The 25142-nt window shown below is 33.2% G+C and overlaps 1 protein-coding gene across 1 annotated transcript in view; it reads right to left on the bottom strand.

Moving 5' to 3' along the window:
- Positions 1-315: 315 nt before the first annotated feature.
- Positions 316-25142, bottom strand: part of LOC145292104 (serine/threonine-protein kinase Nek10-like) — a 150866-nt gene continuing 126039 nt past the window's right edge. The window contains exons 26-31 of the mRNA XM_080138192.1: positions 16633-17028; positions 8820-9017; positions 6948-7078; positions 5856-5966; positions 3881-4022; positions 316-1081 (exon numbers count right to left, since the gene is read on the bottom strand). Coding sequence (XP_079994318.1) covers positions 891-1081; positions 3881-4022; positions 5856-5966; positions 6948-7078; positions 8820-9017; positions 16633-17028 — 1169 coding nt within the window. The 3' untranslated portion in view covers positions 316-890. The remainder of the gene's footprint in view (positions 1082-3880; positions 4023-5855; positions 5967-6947; positions 7079-8819; positions 9018-16632; positions 17029-25142) is intronic.

The raw sequence follows: 25142 nt of genomic DNA, 5'->3' as shown, positions 1-25142 counted from the left end.
TTTATCGTTATTTCCATGCCAGGTGCTCGTCTGAACTCCAATCTCTGGTCCCCCTCACTAATCTTTCACAAAAAACACCCGTCTAGCTGAATCCACTGTGAAAAATTTCCCCCACTCTATATCTGTGCCTAAATCAAAACGTGGATTCCATGAACAAAGCTTCTTTCTTAGAACTGCACGCCTGTAGAACTCTGTTCCGTCTGCCTGCTTTCCACCGGACTACAACTTGGATGTCTTCAAGTCCAACGTTAACAAATTCCTAATGAACCACCCCCTTAAGTAAACACTTAATCAAATGTCCACACTAACGTAATGTACTTGCAATAACCCTTATCCCTGAGTGGCCTTGATAAGTGGTGATCACTGTGTAAAAAAAAAAAAAAAAACTAATTCTCTTAATTTTTAATTAATTTTCTCATGTAAAAAAAGGAATACGTGTGTGAATGTAGGTCACATTCATGTTATTATCATGTTACATTTTGCATCGATTGATAAAGTTACTAAATTATAAATCCTGACAAATTTGACTTAAAGTTTAACAATGAATTAAAAAGAGTTAAAGCTAAAACTTGTAAGAATTTGAAAAATAAGAATTTGGAAATGTCATCTGTTGTCATTTGAAAATGAAAAATTTAAATAGGAAAAAAGATAATAGAAAATTGTTTAACGAAAATATAATGAAAATTTTTGGTAAGAAGGTAACATTTTTTAAAATATGAATGAAAAGAGGGAACTGAAGAAAATTAAATTTTGATGAAAAACATTTCATGTGTGTGTGTAAAATAAATCTTAATTTGGATTGTATAATGCATTCATAAAAAATACATCCTTAATAAAGTGTTAATGAGAAAAATAATAAAATACAAACAATTTGGTCAAAGTTTGGTGATTCACTTTGTGTGTGATGCAGCAGTTGCATTGGGTGTTTGCGAATAATTCTGTTCAGTTGCTGTAGTGGAGAAATCTGCTACTAATGAAGGCATGTGGTAGTAGCCACTTTCTATAAGTGCTCCTTCAATAATGGCTTGCATTTGTTCATAAGTCACTCCTACTTCAAAGTCGATCAAATCACAGTTGGTCACTAGAAATGACAACAAAACTACGTTACAAAACATTTGCAAAGAAATTTGACAAATATTATTTATTTGCATTGTATAAAATAAAAGTAAATTCTCAAGAATCAACATGGTACAATTTTGTTGACTGGCGGCATTCTGTTGTTGGCATTCTTCGTGGAACCATATAATGGTTGCCAACATCACTAAGTGTAAGGATTACTATGGAATTGACTGGATACGAACTTGGAATACCCAAGTTCTCAGTCCATGCCATAATCCACTTAAATACCATCATCTCCCATTTATATAGCATGTCATAAGCAATCACATTTACCTTTAAAAAAATTATTTCCTGCTTAAAAGTGATAATGGTTGTTTTTGTTATTTTGATAAAGTTCTTTGAATAAAATGAAACGAAATATTAGTTGACCAAAACTGTTTTTGATTTGTGTATTTGTTATCCACTTTTCCATTTACATAATTATTGTTTGATCGATCTCATTTTTAATCATCTACTCAAAACTATAAAAAAACATGGCACGGAACATTTACGCTATTAATTCAATATCAATATGCAAATAAAATTCCATTAACTACTTCACTTGATAGTTCCCCCAAAATATGTTTAATTCTGTTTTTGATATTTCTGAATTCATCATATCCGATCTTAAAATTGGAGAGTAATAAGGGCAAACAACACCAGTTATGGAGTAGACCAAAGGGTTACCTCCATTGAAGAAGGGTGTCCTGGCATGAGAAGGAAATACATGTTTTTACCCCTCGTGGAAACGATGCCCACTTGAAACAAAGTAAGACTCTAGAATGAACTATATTACCTACTGCTCATGCTAGAGCCACTATGAAAGTGAGTACCACTTTATTGTATTGTTCTGTATTGTAGTGTTGCTGTTTTTCTTTCATTTTGTCAATATTGTAATAAATATGTATTCATGTAATTTGACTCTGTCTAGTCAGTCATTGTGTGCTATTTGTGTTAAAGTATTTTCTGTTTTAGGATCCAATTAACAATAACACCCTAATACTTACAACAAAATCTTCCATTGCTCCTTTAAATCTGATCTGGCAACTTGTTTAAAAAAAATATTACTCTATTAGCAAAAACATCAATTGGTTAATGGATTCAGTTTTTGAGATCTACCTTGACCTTCCAGGTTGAGAAAAACTATCAAAACAAAATTTCCATCATAATTAATAATTATTTCAAAAGTTTTAATTAAATCGCTTTTCATTAATTTTATTATAAACTGTTGTATTTAGAATTTATTAGACCTTCAGTGTTTAAATGGTTTGTCTAGTATATTTATACAGTTATTGTCCACATAGACAACCTATAACACTTTGGATCACAGGTTGTTTATTTCTTAGCCTTTGGGCCAAAATCACAGTGTAGTATCTGTTCTGATACTACACTTCACCATTTCTGTCCTCAGTCAGTGGAGGAGAAATCCTTTATGACTGAGACAATTTTAATTTTTGTTCTTATCCAGAGTGTCCCTTTTTGGGGAGCTGGATTTTCCCTACATTAAAAACCGACCTTGTGTCTAACTCTGCCCTCATGGGGAGGCAAGTAAAAAGGAACATTATAAAGAATCTTTAACATATTTTAGTAGATGATATCATTACTTTGTGATGTCATTCAATGTGTAGAGAGAGAAACAAATAAACATACAAGATAACAAACAAGCGATTTCCAGTTTTTATTCGTCTCCCTCCCACAACGAGAAGATTAGATACAATGGCAGCAAACTGGAATTTGAAAAGCCAGTGCTTGAGAGGAAAAGTACTCTGACAGGCCGAAAAAAAACCTGGTCAACCCTATCAGAATTTTTAGCCGATTAGTAATAAAATAACCACCTTTTCAAAGGGCAGGAAGGTAAAGTCTGGGACCTCCTAGAATTACACAGGACAGAACAAACTATCCTCAATAATGGCATAGATTTTGCTATGAACAAACCCTAAATTGTTGAACTATTTTAAAATACTGCAGATACTTTAAAGATTCTAATTTCATTTACAAAAAAATATAGTTTTAAAACATATTTACATTATGTTTGTTTTTTTTGGGTTTTTTTTTTTTGCATATCAAGCCTTTTCATGTTATTTAATGTTGGGTCCAGTAATTTTGGACAAAAGTTTTTATAACTTCAAATATTTATTTATGATGTTTGGTTCGGTTGTTGTGTTTTACAGTATATCAACACTTTTCAGGTTCAATCATTTCACCAAAAGATTTATTCTTCAAGTTCTTTATATCTTCAAATATTTATTCATGAAGTTTAGTTTGTTTTGTAGAGAAAAACTGTTTTAGATTTGCAGAACATGATTAAGTTTTGAAAATAAAATAAAAAATCAATGACATCAATGTTTGATGAATTTAAGTTAGGAAGCCCATATTTTCGGACAGCCTGATCTGGTAGCACCAGGACATTATGTTTGTATTGTTTATTAAAATGTTTAACAAACAATAAAATCCTATTATCAAGCAATGAATATAAATTTTTATACAGAGAATTTTATTGACATATTAAAATTGTTAGAGTAAAAATTGCTAGTTTCTAACTAGTGCGACTGTGAAAAATTACGACAAGCAGCAGAGTTTGAAAAAACAGAGTAACAAATTACTTTGAGGAAAAAATTATTTTGGATAGACATCAGTTTTGTGAATGTGAAATTATCAAGGGATTTATTTTTTTTCATTAAATTTTATCTGCATGAAAACATAATTAATGATGCATCTTCTAAAAAGTATAAACAGCGGCTTATTTAAAAAACAAATAAGTGAGACTGAAAATTCCTCTCACCTTCTTGTTCATCTTTCCGACTATTTTCTAAGCAGCTGTGTCCTGGGGAATGTCCAGGGAAATTCAGTGTGCTAGGTCCATGAAAATGACCGTCTGTTAATCCACAACCAAGATCAATTAACTCAGAGGAACCAGTCAATAGCTGAAAATAGTTCAGTTTGTGGTTGGTAAAAGAAAAAAGGCAATAGTGTATTTCCCCCCCCCCCCCCCGTCAAAAAAAAAAGAAAAGAAAAACTAAAAAAAATCTTTATGGTGTACACGCATGTGATGGAAAGAAAATATTGTACATCAAAAATCACGTAAGTTGATCAAGTAATTTTATTTTTACAAAGAAAATAATTTTTAAGTAAATTTTAGTTTTTCTAAGCCCCTCACTTTCCTATATTAAGACTAATTTTCTAAAATCTAGCAAAAGTTTTTATCATTTGGAATTGTTCTGCAAAAAGGTGTTGAAAAATTGTTGATTGTCATTTAGCCATAAAATTTGATTTTTTTATTTAAAATAAAAACACTTGATCTGTGATTTTTGGTGTACAATATTTCTTTCCATCACAAGTATATATATATACATCATAAAGTTATGGACTTGCACTTAGAAAAAAAAAAATAACCCCACTCTTCACTTTTCATCATTGTCTTCTTAGAGAAGAAGCAATAAGCAGATCATGTGACCAAAATTAAAATATCTTCTGACAAATAAAAAAAAATTCTTGTGAAATAACTTTAAACATTTTTCTATAAATATTAGAAAAAAATTGACTCATTAGAGTCACCCTATTGCACTTTGGTTCGATTGTTTGAATCAGGAAAAAGCAAGTTTGCAAAACCAGTTAAATTAAAATAAATATAAAACGAAATCTAGATAGCACTTTCAAACATAAATACATCAATCATTTTCCATTCCACAAGATCCATTAAAAGCAAACAAAACTGGGATAAAACAAAATATGAGACCAATTTCACTAACTTGAAGCTTTCTCTATAGTTTATTACAGTCATGCCTACTTAATATCTATATCACAGTTGATGCATGGACCAACACAGTGAGATGATGATATACATTGTACAAACATGATTTGGGGGAGGGGGGTCGTTACTAGTGTCCACTTTTGAGTTGAATTCTCATCTTTCAAATTCAGAATCCCAGTTAAGATTAATTCTGTCGTATGACATCCTCCAAACTTGCCTGCATGTCTCACTCCTCATACTGGTCTGCTCCATCTACTAAATATATCTACTTTTGACAAGAAATTCTAAATGTCCAGTCTTTTTGCCTGCTACTCTCACTTGACCACTGGAAGTGGTTAAATCTACCTGTTCCACAGCTCACTCTCTCCAACATTATCTGGCTGTCTAGTAGTTAAAAACTAATTGTCATGTCATTATTTGTCTGGAAAGTTCAAATTAATGTGACAGTCTTTTTATTGTAATTCACTTATTCATTCCACATCATTTTGTATTATTTCTTTCCTGACTTAATATATTCTGACAGTCTCGGTTGTTTGTATGTGTGTGTTTGGAGGGCGGGGGGAGTATGTAGTCCATAATATCAGTGACACATTTTAGACCAGCTACTGAAGATGGGTCTATCACTTGAATCTAAAAAAAAAATTAAATAATATTCTTTTCTTGCTGACAAATTTACTTTATTACTCAAGGGGCAGTGAAGCCATCTGGAGTTGTTAACCCTTCTTTAATTGCATTCCCTTGCACAATTCGTTTGATTGTGACTTGGTTAAAAGATGAGCCTTGCAAAATGGTATAGCTCTTGTAGCATGTTTCACTGGCAGTAGAGCAGGATAATCCTTTCACTATCATTGACGCTGGCAGGTGATAGCCCTCTCTCTATCCAGGTCCAAAATGCCTTTTTTTAAAAGAAACTATACTGTCAAAAAATGTTTACAAAAAAAAAAGAGGGGGATGCAACGGTCACTGTAACTAAGAAAACTGTTGTTAATGTGTGCATATAGCTTACCTTTTTCAGTTCTTTTTTAAGGCTGTCAGAAGTACTCTGTTGAGAAAACAGAGCTTTTTTGAACTGTTCAATAACTCTTCTCTTTCTATTTGGATGCAGAGGAGGAGGAAGCTGTTAAGATTAACAACAATTAAATTATTTATTTAAAATTATTTCGACTGGATCGGCAAGAAACATAAGAGAAACAAAATTTTCCAATCTCTTTCCTGATTAATATGTCTATAATTTCTCAAACTCATTAAAATCCAATTGGGATTTTTTTTTTTTTTAATTAAAAAAATTTAAAACAGTAAAATTCTGATGGAAGCAATTTTTGTGCTTTTTTTAAAAAAATTTTATCATAATAAAATTCAATTTTAATTAAAAACATAAAAAAATTATTTTTTTTTATATTATTATAATTTGTTTGTTGCAGTTTACAGTGACATTTACTGCAATATAGCCATAAAAAACAACATTACTAGTCCATACAAGTTTTAAGAAATTTGAAACACTCAGATTTGATAAAGAGATTTTACTTTATAATATATATTATGGAATATGGTCACATACTGTGTAGAAGTTTTAACTAAACAAATAAGATTTAGTATAATAAACTATTAAAAAAAAATATCACCGTTTTCTTCCTACTTCTCAACACTGACATATTTCCATTTTTTGCATTCATGAAGTTTAGTTTTCTAACTAGTCGCACTAGTTAGAAACTTCAATGACTTCTTTATATATATATTACACAGTGCTTCAAGCAAACTATATCTTATAAAAAATTTTATTTTGTGCATTAAAAATATAATTTTAATATGGACAGTTGTTTTAATTTTAGTGCAATTAACTAAATTTTTTTACCATAAATTTGACAAGGAACACTATAAGACGATATGTAATCGGTTTATTTTTCACATTATTATTCGGACTTAGGGTTGGTAGGAGAAAGTAGTGTTGTTTATGGCTTTTAACAATGACATATTTTATACCAATGTTTGATGAGGAACATTAACAAGAATTAAAACAAACAAAATTAGTTACATGTTCTTAAAATCAGACTGAAAAGAAAAGAAAAAAAAGGGTAACGGTAAGAAAAGCATTGCAAACCTGAGTGATGTAGATGATTTTGTGTAAGGGATGCAACAGCTGGAGAATAGGGTCATTGACTTGACGGACACGACAATGAGGTATGGTCACCGTTGCTGGTGAAACTGCTGCTGTTAACGAGTGGGCACTGCCTATAGCAAAAAAAAAAAAAAAAATTGAAGCGCTTCATGAAGTCTTGTAAAAAAAAAAAAAAGAAAAAAAAAAGACAGTTTTAATGCTAAGAGCAATTATTGATTAAAAGAAGGCAAACTAGAAGACAAGAACAGATATTCTTCAATCTATGCATGTATTGACGAAAATACTATTTCTAACTTAAGCATGTCAGATGGATAGTCTTTTGTTGAGATGTTTGTGCACATCTAAAATAAAATGTGAACATCCAATCTGCACATTTTAGCAATGAAAATGCTAATTTGAAGCGTGAGAGACAAACTCCCCCACCCCTGTTTTTGCTTTGAGCTCCCTTCCCCTTTCCTCACCTATCTAGGAAGTACCTTCTTGCTTTAAAATTTTATTCATAAAATAAACATATCTTCTGTACAAATGCATATGTTTTAACTGGAGCCAAATTACTAAGTCTCATTAGGACAAAAGTTAGAATAAAATGCTTCTGAATTTGGACAAGGTAGGTTATAAAGACCCTAAACAATTAGGGAAACAAGAGGGACAACTTTCAGTCGACACCGGTTTTACCTTGATCTCAGCACATGGCATTCTGTAAGCTAACATAAATCAAGTTGTCCGGTTTTTATTGTCAGCAAGATTTATTTTTGAATGTAGGATGTGTTTTTTGTCTATATTGAGTTGCTGTCCATTGTTGTCAAGTGCTCGGTTTAGAGGATGATTGCGGAAATATGTGTGACAGCAGAACTCCGCTTCATATCACACATCCAGGAAAACCCAGAAATGTTCTAAGAATTTTCATAAATTCTTAAGTGTCAGTATTGATCCTTCCTGCCGATCTTATTACAACCCCACACTCTTTATCTGTGCCTAAACCTAAATGTAGATCCCATGAACAAAGCTTCTTTCTTAGAACTGCACGCCTGTGGAACTTTCTCCTGATTGCCTGCTTTCCAGCTGACTACAATCTGATTGTCTTCAAGTCCAATGTAAATAAGTTCTTAATGAACCGTCCCCCTATGTAATCCAATTTACAAAACTTCCACTTCTTATGCCTACTACGCAATAATCACATTGACTAACGCATACCCATTAACCCTTATCCTCGAGTGGCCTCCGGGCCTTGATAAGTGGTGATTCATGTGTAAAAAAAAAAAAAAAAAAAAATTAAACTGGTGTTTAGAGGTTTCTTGAAAGATAAAATGAAAGTTAAATTTCAAGTTCTTGTGACTGTGGTGGAGGCTCAGGGTGGTTTCTTTAAGCGAGTCGTATTTGGTAAAAGATCTTTCAAAGAAATTCACTGGCAATTTTGAGAATTAATGGCCAAGATATGACATTTTTTTTTCCTTCCCACTTTCTTGCCAAGTACGTCTGAGACACCCTCTAAAATTAAAACTTCTACTCAGTAACTACTGATGCAATGAAAACAATCTACCTTGTGGATTAAGGAGTTCAGTTCAAAATTTAGTTTTGATTACTAACTTTGACTATTAGGTTCCAAAGTTTGAAAAACCGCACCTGAAGAAGGTTGAAGATTACATCAGCCAGAACATTGTGAACATAACAACCAAGATAAGAATAATAGAGCATATAATACAAATTATAAATCCTCATCTCAACAATCATGAAACATCTAAGAGTTCACTGAAATGTCACCAAGGTGTCTTATTTGATTTATACAAAATGGGGATACACACTGTACAGCTAATTGAATATTAGAAAGGCGTAAAGTCAGAAATTCAAACATACCAGACCGCCTTCCTCTTTGGTTGCTACCTGGAGTTTGGTTGGAGACTGGGGTACCATTTGAGGAATAAAAATTGTTGGAATTCCTGGAATCATCAAGTTTCAAGATGCCAAAATGGGTGGCTTCAGAAGGAGAGCACTGACTGATCCGTTGTGCTGGGCTGGCTGGTGACGGAGACCCGGATGATTCAGCAGATTTTACTGTTTTAGAAAAAACAAAAAAACATTTATGTAAGACATTGTATGTAGAAAAAAAACTGTTGGATATGAGATAAAGTAAAAAAAAAAAAAAAAATGATAATATTCAAAGATTTTAACAGTTATTACAAAAAATATTCATAGCAAGTATATATTTTATATATACTATTAAGTTAGAATGGGAAAAGGAGAAAAAGAAAATAATAGAGATACAAGAGGATCGTTTTGTGACTCATAAAGACAACAGAAGATCTTTACACATAGCATTTGATAGAGTATGCAAACAGAGCTCTTTAAGTAGATGATTACATGATAGTCCACCATTAAATATGGAAACTGCCAACAGTTAAAAATTAAACATGTCAAAAGTAATGGCAACACATAGCCACAAGATATGAGTATGTGTGTGGTCAACACAAGATGGGTAATTTTAAAAAGACATCTAAGTAAACAAAGACGACATTAATGAGGACACATCTTGTAGCAGGAAAATACTTGTTATGAATATGTACTTGTACAGTTGGGGACTCTATTCAACTGGAATGTTTTTATTTCGATTTACAGAACAGACCAAAAATGGTTGAGCAATCAGTGAACAGTTAATAAGTACTGATATTAAATGAAATAATTTTTTAAATTTTTTTATCTAATTTAAGATTAGAGCCAATTACACCCCCCCCCCATGTCAAGAATTAATTTAATCATTTTCTTCAAATCAGTAAGTGAACTTTTTTCTTTCATGAGGAAGTTTTCTTAACTCCATTTATTTTGGGTCTGTATCAGAAGTCTTTGTCTAACGCAAAGCAGCAAAACTTTTTGGCTAAAACGTCAAGCAGAGGTTCGCTAGTCACAAGTTGAGTCGAGTAGAGTTTGTTGTTCACAACATGAGATGCATGTCGACGTTCTCTATTTGCATGTCTTAAACGCTTCTCTCACTCCTCCCAGCAACTCACCTTTTATAATGTTTTGGGAATACCCAATTTGCATATACCACACAAGACTGCTAGAAATCTACACGTGACCGGAGGCTTTAAAAGACAACAGCCGCCATCTTGGGCCTCTCTTCTTTTTTTTTTTTCTTTTTCTGTCTTTCAGCTCGCTACCGAGACAGATTCTCACCCATTTCTGAGGTAGGTCCTCTCTATGTCTATCACAGGGTCTAATTTTTTTAGTCCTAATTTGGTTTTAAATTCGTATACTTTAATATTATCTGCCTTGTTACATTTTTTCATGGCTTTCAAATCACAAAAAGTGCTATTTTTTTTTTTTTTTCTGCAAATCGCAATAAAAAAAATAATTGGGCAGAGTTGGGTTCCCAACTATAAAAGCACCTGAATAGTTACAAATGATAAGTACTTATAATAATGTTTATAAATACATATCAATCACTCAAAAAGTATTTGCATAGTAATAAAATGCAATAAAATTAAAGCTTAAGAAATGAAATCAACACCTAAACCTTTCTTTCTGAAGATGAATTATAATGTATTTAAAAAAAAGTTTCCATTCTTTTTTTTTTTTCATTTCACCTGTTTTTACTTTTTTCCCCCCACAGGATTCACCACTTATCAAGGCCCGGAGGCCACTTGAAGATAAGGGTCAATGGGTATACATTAGTCAGTGTGATAATAGCGTAGTAAACCTAAGTAGTGGAAATTTTGTAAATTGGATTACTTGGGGGGACGGTTTATCAAGAACTTGTTTATGTTGGACTTGAAGACAATCAAATTGTAGTCACCTGGAAAGCATGCAAATGGAAGAGAGTTCCACAGGTGTGCAGTTCTAAGAAAGAAGCTTTGTTCATGGAATATCTATACTGCATTTCATAAATGTTTCCGCAACAAAGTTATGAGTTCCTCCAGGAATTAGGAGAAAGAGGTTTTGGGAAATCTGCACGATAAATAACTTTAGTTCATCAAGAACAGTATATTATTTATTCATTTGGTTTTTGATCCACTATGTTCATCAGAAAGTATTTATTTTATTGTCATTGTTTATTTTAATTTTCTCAAAATTTATTTATTAGTTTTTTACGAAATTTTATGTAAAGGTAGATGAACATGAATGCACGAAACTGATTCAACCGGATTTATAATTTTTAGATTTTTGTCCCAGAGATAGCTAAAATGCCCCGCAATTGCTATTTTTTGCAAATGTCTAAAATTTTCTTCAGGAGGTAATATCCTCAAAATATCAGCAAAACTTTGACACTATGTAAAACAAAGATGAAATGGTAGAAGATAAAAATATAATGATTACATAATTGTCTTTTATTGCATCGTTTTTTAGCCATTCTTTCAGTTCAACCAGTGCTGGTATCTTTGTATTAGAACAACTTTCTAAAATCGATCTAGTTCTTCATTAGATTTTGCTCAAAATCTACCAAAAGTTAATATTAATTGTTATTTACGTGAAATGAGCACTGGTAATACACCCCACCCCTGGAAAAAATGTAAAAACAACAACAGACAAACAAGACTACAACTTGATTATATTGACTTCCTATTTAGAAGTTCTTCAGCAGTCAAGAGTGATGGGTCAAATCCAGTCTTTGTTATTTTGCTTTCAACGAGATCAAATCAAAAAGTATGCATAAAATTGTAGAAATTGTAAAAAATATTTTTTAAACAATCCATTTTACAAAATCTATTTGATTATTTTTGTAAAAACAATATACACTATTTGCATAAACATTTATTTTCATTACACAATAAAGATATTTTATTATATTTTTAAAAAAATAGTCAAAACACATATTTGATTACTTTAATTTTTTTATATTCGTTTGATATAATGAAAATCACTTTTAAAAAATCATAATAATACCGTATCCAATAAATAATATTGTTGAAGTAATTATTTTTACAACTTCATCCATACTAACTGTTGGAAGTAAAATAACAGGATTTGACCAGTCACCATTGACTGCTGAAATACTTCTAAACAGGAAGTGAAGATGATTGAGTTATATTCTGGTATGTCCAGTAACAATAATAACTAGTAGGGTGACACGACATTGCCCAGGGTTGAATGATCAACCAATGTTTCACACTCTTATATTTTTATTGTCATTGAAATTGATGAAATAACTCATTTTTCAATCAAATCAATTGATTGCCTGCTCTAATTGGAGACCCATCGCTATGCACCTGGAGAAAGTTTCACATGCCTCTTGCAGTGACTAAGTTCACAATATATTGCAGTCTGCATTGCTCTGTAGAGAACCTACTGTTGATTTTATAAAATTATTTTATATATAATGGCTTGCATTTTTAAAATGCAAAAATCAAATATCATACTTCAATTGTGCTCTAAATAGAAACATTAATTTCAAATGCACCCATGTCATATCAAGAATGCAAGCACTTTGTACTTGACTAGAAAACTTCTTCCATCTGCCAGTATTTTATATCTCTACAAAGTCATTATTTGCCTGTGCATGGAATATTGTTGACACATCTGAGTTGGTAAACTAATTACTAACCTCTCCCTCTTCAACAGGGTGTTAAAAAAACAAACTTTAACTTAATAGATTCTTCACTGTCTGCCAAGCTCCAGCTTGTGTCACATCACCAGTTATTGCTCTCATGAACTTACTGTACTTGTACCCCACTCCTCAACAAAAATACTCCAGACCAACTCAACTAACAGCAAAATTCAATTCCTTTACTGTAGAGGTCCCTAGATGATGGAAGATTTTTTTTTTCAACTCCAATAGCTTATTTCCTCCAACTGTCTCTCAGAATTCCCTCTTTACTTTTCTGACTATGTCAACATGCAGAAATTTCAATGTAATGCGAACAAACATCTTGTTATTAAACTTCCAATTAAGATTGCTTCTTTATAAATCTAACCCATATTACAGTTACCCTTTACATTTCAGTAGTAATTTGCCTTGTTTCGTGTGAATTTAAAAACCCCCGAAGAAACTTGCTACTGCCAAAAATTTTGCTCCATTGTTTGTCTCCACCGAAGAGGGTCATGTTTTACCAATTTGTTCTTCTACAACGGGTCAGTCTGGGCACTTCTCTCACTCCATCTCTACATTTGGTAATTCAGACTGGAGTTTTGTTACCTGATGCTTCAAGGAGATTTTGTATTTTGATATGATAAATAGAGCTGTGACAACAGCATATTCTTTTCGTTGTTTTGACTCTCGAGTATATATCCGACACAGTTAGACTCAGTTAATTAATCCAGAACCATATTACTCTATATAAAAACATTAAATATCAACTGGTATATACTCGAGAGTCAAAACAAGGAAAAGAATATTTTGTTGTCACAGCCCTAGTAATGAACCTAAGGATCGCTTTAGCCCAATGTGGTAAATAGAAGAATAATGTATGAACTAATGAAGGAATAAACATTATATAGATGACTAGCAGGGGTGGCTGGCTTTGCCCGGGGGTAAAATATGTTTTAATATATTTTAATTTGTCCAGATTTTATATATATTATCTGTATAATATATGTATATATAATGTAATTTCACAAGTAAAAAAAGAAAGTATTTAGGTGCCATCAGCTAGAATGGAAACCGAAACTGTAGCATTCAAAGCTGGTGATGTGACACATATAAATCGGTTAAAAATTAAAAATAAACTAAGATGAATGTACAAAATGTTTAACCATTTTTTTCTATTTTGACCTATTTTTTACCCCTTATAAACAATTTTAACCGACTATAGACCCATAAAAGAATGGCCCCTAGCACTGCTCTGCGACTTTTAGTTATGGAGAAGATAGAGTCTGAAAATATGAAGACAAACAGACATATAGTCGTTTATATATAAGATTTTCTTCTGGGTTTATTCCATGCAGCATTTTTCCCTCCACAATTCACAGTCAAAGACTTGGTCAGGATAAAGTCTGGTTATCATAGCTTTTGGTGCCGATTATCGAACCATCTTTGCTTTGGTCATATTCTTTGCCTTTTCTCAGGAATCTCCATCTTGAATCCAATATTCATTTGTGTGCAGTATGTGGCCATACTAGCGTAAAGCATATTCTTCTCATATTTAATTCACAGTAATACAAACCATTTAAATATTTCTGAATTTTTGAGATGAGGATAATTTGAATTATTCAGACAACTGTTCTCATTTTGAGTGTTATTCTCAAAATGTTTTGGACAATGTAACCGATTTTCTTCCGGTATATTTTATTGAATTTGGGAATTTCATGGAATTTCAAACAGAACCCTTTATTAAATCCATGGAAGTAGTACATGGTCATGGCTGACAGAATGAGAGCATGCTACCCAGGTAGATTAAGGGTTACGTTTGAAATTCCATGCAGATTCCAGAGTTCGACAGAAGGATTCCCAGATTCAACATTTAAAGAAGGCCTGAGGTTACATGGGCCGAAACATTGGGGGAATAACACTCAACATGAGAACAGTAATCCAAATATAAAATTTTTAGTTTTGAAAATGTTTTTGCTTGTAGACTTGTGAAACTTTTTCTGTGTAATATTAATTATGTATAAAATCAAATTCTTAAAGCTGACTTTTGCAGCCAAACCAAGTAAAACAAAACAGAAGCCAAATTGCATTGCTTATAGTATTTGCAATAGACTTCCAATATAAAACGCCATAATTATATTCCAATGATGATGGCATTTCGCATGATGTGAATATAAAAATTGTGTGGGAGACGATTATTTGGACCCAGAAATCTGAAAAACCAGAACTTCTTGGAGCATCAGAATTGGAAAACTTTGAGCTTAATTTCCAATTCCAAAATCGAATCTTTTAATATTTTTTAAAACATAATTTCCGTTGCTGGGACTAATGATGAACAGATAAATATTTGATTTTAGACTACCAGCAAAACAAAAATCTAAATATCATAACGAATTTAGGAAAAAAATGGCCTGATAAAAATGGCACAGTAAATAGGACATAACGGCACAAGTGAAAGATATAAATGAAAATCTTGCAATGAGTTAATCAAAATCTTGGATACAATACATAAAAGGAAAACATTTAATAAGGTTGTCAAATTAAAAATAAAAATATACATTTAAAAGTAGATGGAAATCCTTTCCTAAAGCCTGAGTACCTGTTTGATGCTGATAACCAACTCGCTCTTGTAGGGTATGGTTGGTGTTTTTCTTAACTATGCTGCATACATAATAATTCATAGGGTTGTAATAGGCAAGTTAATGCTGATGTCATGAAAGTTTTCAGATAGTAACTCTTGGGTTTTCCTGGAAATGTAACGTGGAAATGAGTCCTACTGCCATACAAAATGACCTTTTCATAGTCACTCTCTTCACCCAGTCTTGAATAGTAGACAGCAACTAAATATTGTCAGAGTCCGTTTTCGAAGATGTGGGGTTGGCATGACATGGCTTTTACTGGAAGCATGGCTAAAGAACATCACAGTTAAAGAAACTTGATTTTTTTATAGCATGCAGGAATTTGTATGAACTGTAAGCTAACTACCTGTTCTGCACATTGTGCAATTGGTTTTGAAAAAGTTTTCATCTAAGATAAACCATAGCATCCCCAGTTTGGTTGGGTGTTTTATCTCGAGAAGTTTTTAGCTTTCGTAAAGTGATAATCTTGGGTCTTCATGGTTATTAGTTGGCTCTTGCAGGACTTGTATGGAGAGAGCAAATTCAGCACTTTCTTCATGATATTCCAGTACTCTCCCTCTCTCACTTAGGTTCATATTATCTTGCCTGGATCTTGCTACACTTTTTCAATGAATCTTTCCTTCCTGCTAGCCACTGCCTCCACATCTCTATCACAATTCTCCTGTTTATATCTCACAGTTTTCAAAGTATTCAAAGAGCATATTTGATGTTTTTATTTTTTTAATGTTCTTTTTACTTGGGTATAAAAGGAGAGTAGAGATGGCTAAGAGTATTTAATTTTTATTTTGTAAGAGAAATAAATCACACATGAGAGAGAGAGAGACTGGTATTCTCTTAAATAATTAGTTAACTATCATATTAAGGATAAACCAATACTGGAGGGGGCATTTCGCTCTTGGTGATTATCAAAGTTTTCCTTTCAGTAATTACAGGATGATTAGTGATTTATCTCCGATCACACCCATAGACATACTAATTGAAACTTTAGTTTCTTTGCTAACTTCGATATTTGTGACGTCACACGCCATGTCCTGACATTTCTTTATTTTATTCACCTAACCTTACACGACATCTATTATTGTCGCTTTCATGGAAACTTGTTTATATTTAAAACTTTATGTCACTTCAAACTTTATGTCAACTCTCATTAAGATTAACACTAGCTAATGTACTCACTATCCAAACATCGGTCCATCCCTTATGTAAAAAATTGAGCTGCAGCTAAGATTTTTAAAATTTTTTAATTCAGCACAATGCAGGTCATTTTTTTTTTTTTTTTTTTTTTCAAATATTCTAGTGCTGTCAAGTCATCCATGGTTTCCAGTTCTCAAACCCATTAATATTACACAGGGACAGCTATCTGATGCACTTTGTTGCTATGAAATACTTCAAATGGTTCTGTAATGAAAGGATATTAAAAAAATTATCAAATTTATCCTGAACTCTGTAAAAAATAAAATAAAATTAAATAATGTAGTTTGTTTGGTTTGAAAGAATAAAATTGTTGGTTCACCTGTATTTGGAATAAGTAATGAAAGCTGTTCCAAATTATCTTTTTGTTGATGATTTGTCTTGATTTGATTTGGTGAGGTAGTTGATGTGTTCTGTAGATATTGGGATAAAGAGTTGCTGTAGCTGTAGGCAGTTCCTCCACTGATATTTGGTTGCCTGGGGGCAGGCAGGCATTTGGGAGATGAAGATGGTGGGGAATTACAATCCATTTTGGAAATATTGGCAGAATTATTAGGCTTATCTGATGACGATCCAGCTGTATGTGGGCTGCTGTTGCTTGTCCAACCATTACGGCCTAGGTTAGCGCTACAGCAGGCCCCCCTACTCTGAGGGCTGAGGTTCAGGCTACTATTACAGCTGCAACTGACACACACCTCTTCATCACAACTCCACACACCTAAAAATGAATTACAAAATAAATATGAGTATATTTAAACAACATCTTATTTGAACAAGTTTGATCAAACAAAAAGTTTTTACCTTTTTATTTATTTATCTGCAGACTGTTTATCTTTAGTTGTTGTTGCTTCACCACGCTTTGGCTAACTATTCCTCTGGCTTTTTTTTTCAGATGTTTAACCTTGGCGGGATAGGAATGCTGAGTTTCTTAACTGTATCCCCAGTAATTACTGCCTTCCATAGTTGTTGTTTTGGTCAACTAATCCTCTAGCTTGCTTTGGGTAGGATTAAAAGCACTATCTTCAGACAATACTCACCTGGAACCATAGAGATTCAATGCCTCTATCCACAGTGCCATGGGCCCAGAAGGGCAATCAAGGTTGGATTTTTTGGTTTTAAAAATCCAAGTTTTTGTTCTTATCTGATCTTCCATCGTTGGGTCCATACCGAATAGTATTATATATTAAACGTGGTGAGACAAAAACAACTATGGAAAGAGACTTAGCATTCCTATCCCGTTGTGGTTACCCAGTCATAAGATATGCATAAATATGATATTTTAATTCATGCAGATTTTGTATTTATTATTATAGAGCCAATTTTTTATTGATTATTATATTGTACCAAATATATAGTAGTGTTACCCCAGCGTAACCGGGTCATAAAATATTCTTAAATATATTTTAATTCATGCAGATTTTATATTTATTATTATAGAGCCAATTTTTTATTGATTATTATATTGTACCAAATATATAGTAGTGTTACCCCAGCGTGACCTGGTCATAAAATATTCTTAAATATATTTTAATTCATGCAGATTTTATATTTATTATTATAGAGCCAATTTTTTATTGATTATTATATTGTACCAAATATATAGTAGTGTTACCCCAGCGTAACCGGGTCATAAAATATTCTTAAATATATTTTAATTCATGCAGATTTTATATTTATTATTATAGAGCCAATTTTTTATTAATTATTATATTGTACCAAATATATAGTAGTGTTACCCCAGCGTGACCTGGTCATAAAATATTCTTAAATATATTTTAATTCATGCAGATTTTATATTTATTATTATAGAGCCAATTTTTTATTGATTATTATATTGTACCAAATATATAGTAGTGTTACCCCAGCGTGACCTGGTCATAAAATATTCTTAAATATATTTTAATTCATGCAGATTTTGTATTTATTATTATAGAGTCAATACTCCATTGCACCCAATAGTGATTTCAAAAGTTAAAAATTTTAACTTGGGTGCCATCAACTAAAATCGAAACCAAAACAGTGTTCTAACTAGTGGCTAAGCTTGAAAAGTTTGCTAGGAATGATATCATGTTGGTAAAATCTGAGACAGTGACAAACAAATTTAAACTTTTAGTATAATAATAGCTAGCAATAGATAACAAAAGATAAAGATCAGCAGCAGCCAATAGTTTCATACTTTCCTACAATTTCTTTTATCAATTCCGCTTGCATCCATTGTCTAAAACATTCGTGCACAGATGAAAATTGTGCACGCTTACAGGATAACAGCATTAGATTTTTAGTATATAGAATGTTTCTGAATTTCTGAGATGAAGAATGGTTATTCGTCTTATTCATCGGACTACTGTTCTCATCTTGAGTGTGATTTTCACAATGTTTCTGTCGATTTAACCTCCGACCTTCTTCAGGTGTATCTGGTCGAAATTGGGAATGTTTCTGTCGAACTCGGGAATTTGGACAGAATTTTAAGTGGAACCCTTTATTTACTTCATGGGAGTAGTGCAGTGATCAGAGTATTAGGAAAAATCAATTCTAAAAGTGATATTCTCCTGAAGGTTCAATCCTCAGTGTGGGCGACCGAAAAAATACATTTGCAAATTACTTAGGACCTCTATCCAGTCATGGCTGACGGAACAAGAGCACATTACTCCCATGAAGTAAATAAAGGGTTCCGCTCGAAATTTCGTTCAAATTTCTGAGTTTGACAAAATACACTTGAAGAAGGTTGGAGGTTAAATCGACCGAAATGTTGCGAAAATCACACTCAGGAACAGCAGTCCGATGAATAATAATATAAATAGTATATAGAAGTTTTGTTATTTTGTTTTACAGCATATCAACCCTTTTCAGGTTATTTAATGCCAAACCCACTAATTTTGGAAAAAGTTTTTATATTTTCAAACATTTATTCATGCCCTTCGGTTTGATTGTTTTGTAGAGGAAAATTGTTGTTTTTGTTTTTGCCATTGTAGAACATGATTGAGTTTTGCAAAGGGATAGAAAAAAAACATCAATGTTTGGTGCATTATAAGTTAGGAAACCAGTATCTTAGTCTGGTTAGCACCTAATCTATATAATTATAAATCTCAAATGACCTTGTAACGAGTGATGTAACCCACTTTTCGGTTTACGAAATCTGGTTGCGCATGCGCGCATAAACATTAACCCATAACAATGTAAACAAATAAACACAAATCGCTTCTTTTGCAGATTTTGATCTGCGCACTGAAATATTAACGTTATTATTTCGAATTTATTATTTAACATGGGAAGAGTGGGGGTGTTTTGCAACTATTCTTTATTACAACTATACTGTCGCTATTTTCTTACAACTAAACAACTTTAACCCGTTGACAAACATAAAAACAATTGTAGTAAAGACAAGACTACTACTACTACTCTCTATCCGTCCCTTTTCCTTCCTTCTTTCTTTCCTTCTTTTTTTATTTTTTGTTTACATTTCTAGATACAAAATAGTTGTGTGAGAACGGTGAATTTGCTGACACATTTACTAATCTGTTTCAATATTAGTTTTATTTTATTTTATTTATTTAGGTTTTATTAATTATTTTTTTTTAGATTTTAAGTTTCTTTAACTTGGTTGAAGGATTCCAATATGGGTTTTTCATTCTTATATTTCCCATCAGTAGGTTCATGTGCGTTTTTGCTGCTAAATGACTTTCGTCGGCGTTTGATTCATAGGAAAATCATGTTTAATTTTCGATTTTTGAGCGATTATTCGGAAAAATAGGTAACTTTACACGAATAGGGAGGATTTTTTTTTTCATGTTTGAGTGATCTGTCTGTGATTTTTCATTTTAATATACTTTCATAGAAATGTTTCTGTTATATCAAAAAAAACTTATTTTCTTTACGTCACAAGTGTCACGTTCATACATGAATTCCATAGCTAATATAGCATACTGACCCAACGGGTCATGGGTAGTCTAGTTTAGTATATAAACATATCAGAAAAATTGGAAGGTTGAATAAAAAAGATCAATAAGCAAGAGTTGTCTGTTTTGATTAATCAAAATTTGTTTGGATATATGACACCTGTTTCTTGAATTTTGTCATCAATACATTCTGTTCTATAGAATAAATGTTTTCTTCAGTTTTTTTTGTGCCTCATATCACCATGGTCTTCATAACAATAAAATATAATTCCTTCCAGTAAAGAAATATTTGTGATATGGATGCCATCTTTGCTAGCAACAGTAAATTCATCTACTAATAATAAATACTATTGATAATGCATTAGTTTCGCTATTACTAACAAATATAACTCTTGAAAAAGAATATTAAAAACTACCTGGCAAATCCACCTAGTGAACCAAGTGCAAGAAAAATACAAACAATTACATTTAAAGGGGCAGTTAGAATCTTAAAAAGATCTCTTGATTGGAATATATGAGATAGTGTATGAATGTCTGGCATCTAGTAGAATGCCCCATCCTCAGATAGAACAAAATAAGAAAATTGAAAGAAAAAAAAAATCAGTTCAATAATATTACATTTTTTAATCTAAACAAGCCGTGCATGTGTGGTCCCCTCTACGAGTGAAATGTGAGAGATGGATGACCAAAAATGTTTTTTGTTTTCAAATTTTATCAAAAAATGACTAAGTCCAGGCCCTGTAGGAGATGCAAACCAGAATTTGAATGTATATTTGGAACAATTGCCTTCACATTTTGGCCAAGTTTCAGTGAAATCTAACAGACAGATAAAAAACGTTATGGGGCCAAAAGTGTCATTTTTTGCCATTTTGGGAGCACAACGAGAATTTTGTTAAAAAAAAACTTTATTGTTGTGCACATTTATGTATTGAAGTACAACTTGTGGCAAAATTTCAGAAAAAAAGTAATGGACGATTATCCGGGAATCGTTCAGACTAACGGACACCACTGAAAACATGGGTCCCTCTCTGATAAATCGGGGTATCAAAAAATGTGAAAATAATAATGCTATTCTTCTCTTCAGAGGAAAGAAAGATATTAGCAAATTATTATTATAGCCGAGCTAAGAATTTGCTGCTTATGGCATTAAATGAAACAGCATTTTATGATAGTCATAAATTGCAAAAAAAACAAAAAAACTGTTTATGTTGGTTAAAACATGTGAAAATAGGGGGGAAAAAAATTAGGAAAAAACAAGCAAACTGTATAGAAGGTCCAGAGTGCATGAAGACTCGGTCAATGGTAAATCGAAGAAGCGAAGGAAAAATTTTTGTAAAAACAAATAGTCAGAAGTTCAATGTCAGCTGAAACGTGCATGTGAGTTATAGAGCGAGAAACAATATGATTGGAAAAGAAATTCAATGTAGCTTAAAGGAATATAAAAATCTGCTTGCAGTTGCTGAGAATGCCCCAAAATTCACAAGGTTAGGAATTCAGTTACTTAAATTTTTTTTTTTTTTTTTACCTAAACACCATTTATCAAGGCCAAGAGGCCGCTCGAGGATATGGGTTAAAAAGTGTACAGTAGACAATTGGACAATATAGTAATAATTAGTAATGGAAATTCAGTAAATTTGTTAACTTATATGGAACGGCTCATCAAAAATTTGCTTACGTTAGACTAGAAGACAACCATATTGTAGTCAGCTGGAAAGCAAGAAAACGGAAGACAATTCCATAGGCGTGCAGTTCTAAGAAAGAAGCTTTGTTCATGGAATCTATGTTTAGGTTTAGGCATAGATAAAGAGTGGGGGAAATTATTGATAGTGTTTTCTGCTAGATGGGTGTATCTTGTGAAAGTTTGGCGAGGGGGGGACCATAGATTGGAGCTCAGTCGATCACTTGCCATGGAAATTACGATAAAGCAGAGACAAACTCGCAACATCTCTTCTGTGAGAAAGAGGTTGCAGGGAAGAGAAAAGGACATCCCCTACAAAGCTATGAAGTCTATTTTGAACTCTATCAAGGCAGGATAAGTCCTTTATAACAGCTCTTGCCAAAATGTGGCAACAGTACTCCATCCTTGGACGTACTTGACTCCTATATAGATAGAGAATTGCATCAGCAGTGAGATATCTACTGGATCGATAGAAGGATCCCACCATTTTTCCAGCAGCCTTGGCAACGGATTTAATGTAGGTGTTCCATTTCAGATCAGGAGTGAAGGTCAAGCCCAGAAGCTTGTCAAACGGCCTCCACAAGACGAGAGCCATTTATTTCATTTGATGCCAGATGGGGATCAGAACGTTGATGATGTAAAGATAAAAGCTTGGTTTTAGATGCACTAAAAGTAACAAGCCACCTCTTTCCCCATTGTACCACTTTCTCAAGATCAGAGGAGAGAGAATCGGAGAGAACTTGGTCGTTTACGGTCTTAGATGTGCTACTATTGATAGTAGTATCATCAGCATAAATGTCTACAAATGATGTAAGGATGTGATTTGGAAGATCATTAATGTAGATCAGGAAGAGAGTTCGGCCTAGGATGGACCCCTGAGGGACTCCAGCATTAATACTGTGAGCTTCTGATTTCTGCCCATCAGCCACTACTCTTATGAACCTAGCAGAGAGAAATGATTTAATAATTGAGAAGACATTTCCAGCAATACCGTAGCTGGAGATCTTGAGAAGTAAACTTTTATGCCATACTCTATCAAAGGCCTTTGATATGTCAAGAGCAATTGCCCTAGAAAGGTAGCCTCCGTTGAGAGATTCGCTAATCCTATGAGATATAACTGTAAGCACATCTGCTGTAGATCTAGCAGAACGGAAACCATATTGTGTGTCACTAAGAAGGTTATTTTTGCTAAGATGGTTGATTACTTCTCTATTTAACACAGATTCTAGCAACTTACTCATGATGCACAGGAGACTTATTGGACTATACTGAGAGGGAGATGAGTGATCACCTGAATTCTTCAATACAGGCATACTGATGAGATTTTCCAAGGTGATGGAAAGCAATTCTTAAGACAACGTTTAAACAATTTTGTAAGTATAGACGCTAGTTCTGGTTGAAATTTTTTTGAGTACTATAATTGGAATACTATCAGGGCCAGTTGTTTTACTGGAATCGAGGTTTTTGATTAGCTTGGCAACTTCACATACAGATATTTGTATATCACATAGCGTGTTTTCTGATACAGGAGGAAATATTGGGGGTTGGTGGCCTTGGTCACAAAGGGTAGAATTGGCTGCAAAGTTCTTGGCAAAGAGTTTGGCTTTGTCTGATGCTCACGAGATTACTTCAGGTCTATTGATGATAGTTGGGATAGAGCACATGCTTCTGTTCAGGATTCTGTTTGCTATTTGCCAAAACTGGTGGGTACCAAGCCGCTGCTCAGCTACTTTGGACTTGACGGACTGAACATAAAACTCTCTCGCATTCTTTATTATTTTTTTTTTTTGAAAGCAGCTGTAGTCTCCATACATCTATTATGTTGGAAGTAATGGAAAAAGTGATTTCTGTGCGCAATGGCAGCAGCACATTCTGGAGAGAACCATGGCTGGCTGTTAGGTTTTTGCTGGAACTTTTTTGAGGGTATGAAACGGTCTATACCTACAATTAACCATTCTGTCAGGTCTGATACTATAGAGGACACATTCTTTTTAAACATGGAACACAGGTAGATCTGATATAAATGTATGGAAGTTATCCCAGTCAACCATAGAGTATCGATATACTGTACGATGGAGAGGTACATCTGAGGACTTATTACATTTCATTTTTTTCTTAACTGATACAACAGAGTGGTCGGAAGATCCAAGTGAAGACAGAACGGAAGCTGAACACAGTTTAGGGCAAGTTGTGAGGAAAAGATCTAGGAGACTTGCATACTGGCCGTCAGTATCGGGCACACAGGTGGGTTCGTGAACTATCTGCATGAGGTCATAAGCAATGGAGAAATCATGACAGAACCTCCCCTCATCATCAATCTTGTTTGAGTGAGTTAACCATGTCCACATTGTGAACATTGAAGTCTCCACATATATGAATATTAGCTGAAGGATAAGCAGATAGGACATGGTCAATTTTCTCAGATATGCTTTTAAAGATAGTAACTCCGCTGTTGTGGGGGCGATAGAGAGCAAATATAAACGCACTAGTTTGAGCAAGTGTAACCCGAAAGCACATATAGGGTAAGTTAGGATCTTCTCTGGAGATGTCCCTACCACATGGAAAGCCATCTTTAATATAGGCACATATTCCGTGCCCATGGCGATATTGGGGGTCAGATTTAGAAGTTAAATTAGAGTATCCTTTAGTTACGAACTTATCTAGGGAAATAGTCTGTCCAATGCTAGTTTTGCTTAGAAATAATATGTCTGGTTTAGTCTCTGGTAATTGGGTTTCAACTTCTGGAAGCTTAGAACGTAGACCCCTGATGTTCGAGAAAGAGACATGGTAATGGAGGTCTATGTTAGAAGTTGGAGATCCGGGTTTAATCATGTATTTTTTATTGAAACTTTTCACGAGAGAGTTTTGGGAATTGTGGACTAGGTCGACAGACTTGCTCGGAGCAGAGCAGAGAGGGAAACTAAGAGAGAAATAGAAATGAAGAAATATATATATTTTTTTTTTTGTAGCACATGAAAAGGTAAAGCTGTAACAATTATCCGCTAATATGGCATGTAACCAACTCATCTGCTTCCATTGTCGGCCTGGCATGAAATGGTAAGAACAGACATTATATTTGAAAATTAGATTAAGCTCTACTCCCTATTGTGTTTGTATTGAGCATTTTTATTTGGTTGGGATTTATATATAAATATTAATATTTATATTAGGTTGAAGTTTACACTTATTTTATCAGGTAAACTTTTCATTCCTATTGCCTTGATATATATTAAATAAGAGATGAAGAATAAAAGTTAC

The sequence above is a fragment of the Euprymna scolopes genome, chromosome 13 (genome assembly GCF_053919585.1).
Source record: "Euprymna scolopes isolate OS-2025 chromosome 13, ASM5391958v1, whole genome shotgun sequence".
NCBI classification, from domain to species: Eukaryota; Metazoa; Mollusca; class Cephalopoda; order Sepiida; family Sepiolidae; genus Euprymna; species Euprymna scolopes.
The sequence above is the reverse complement of the archived record's forward strand: the minus strand, read 5'-3'. Positions and strand labels throughout refer to the sequence as shown.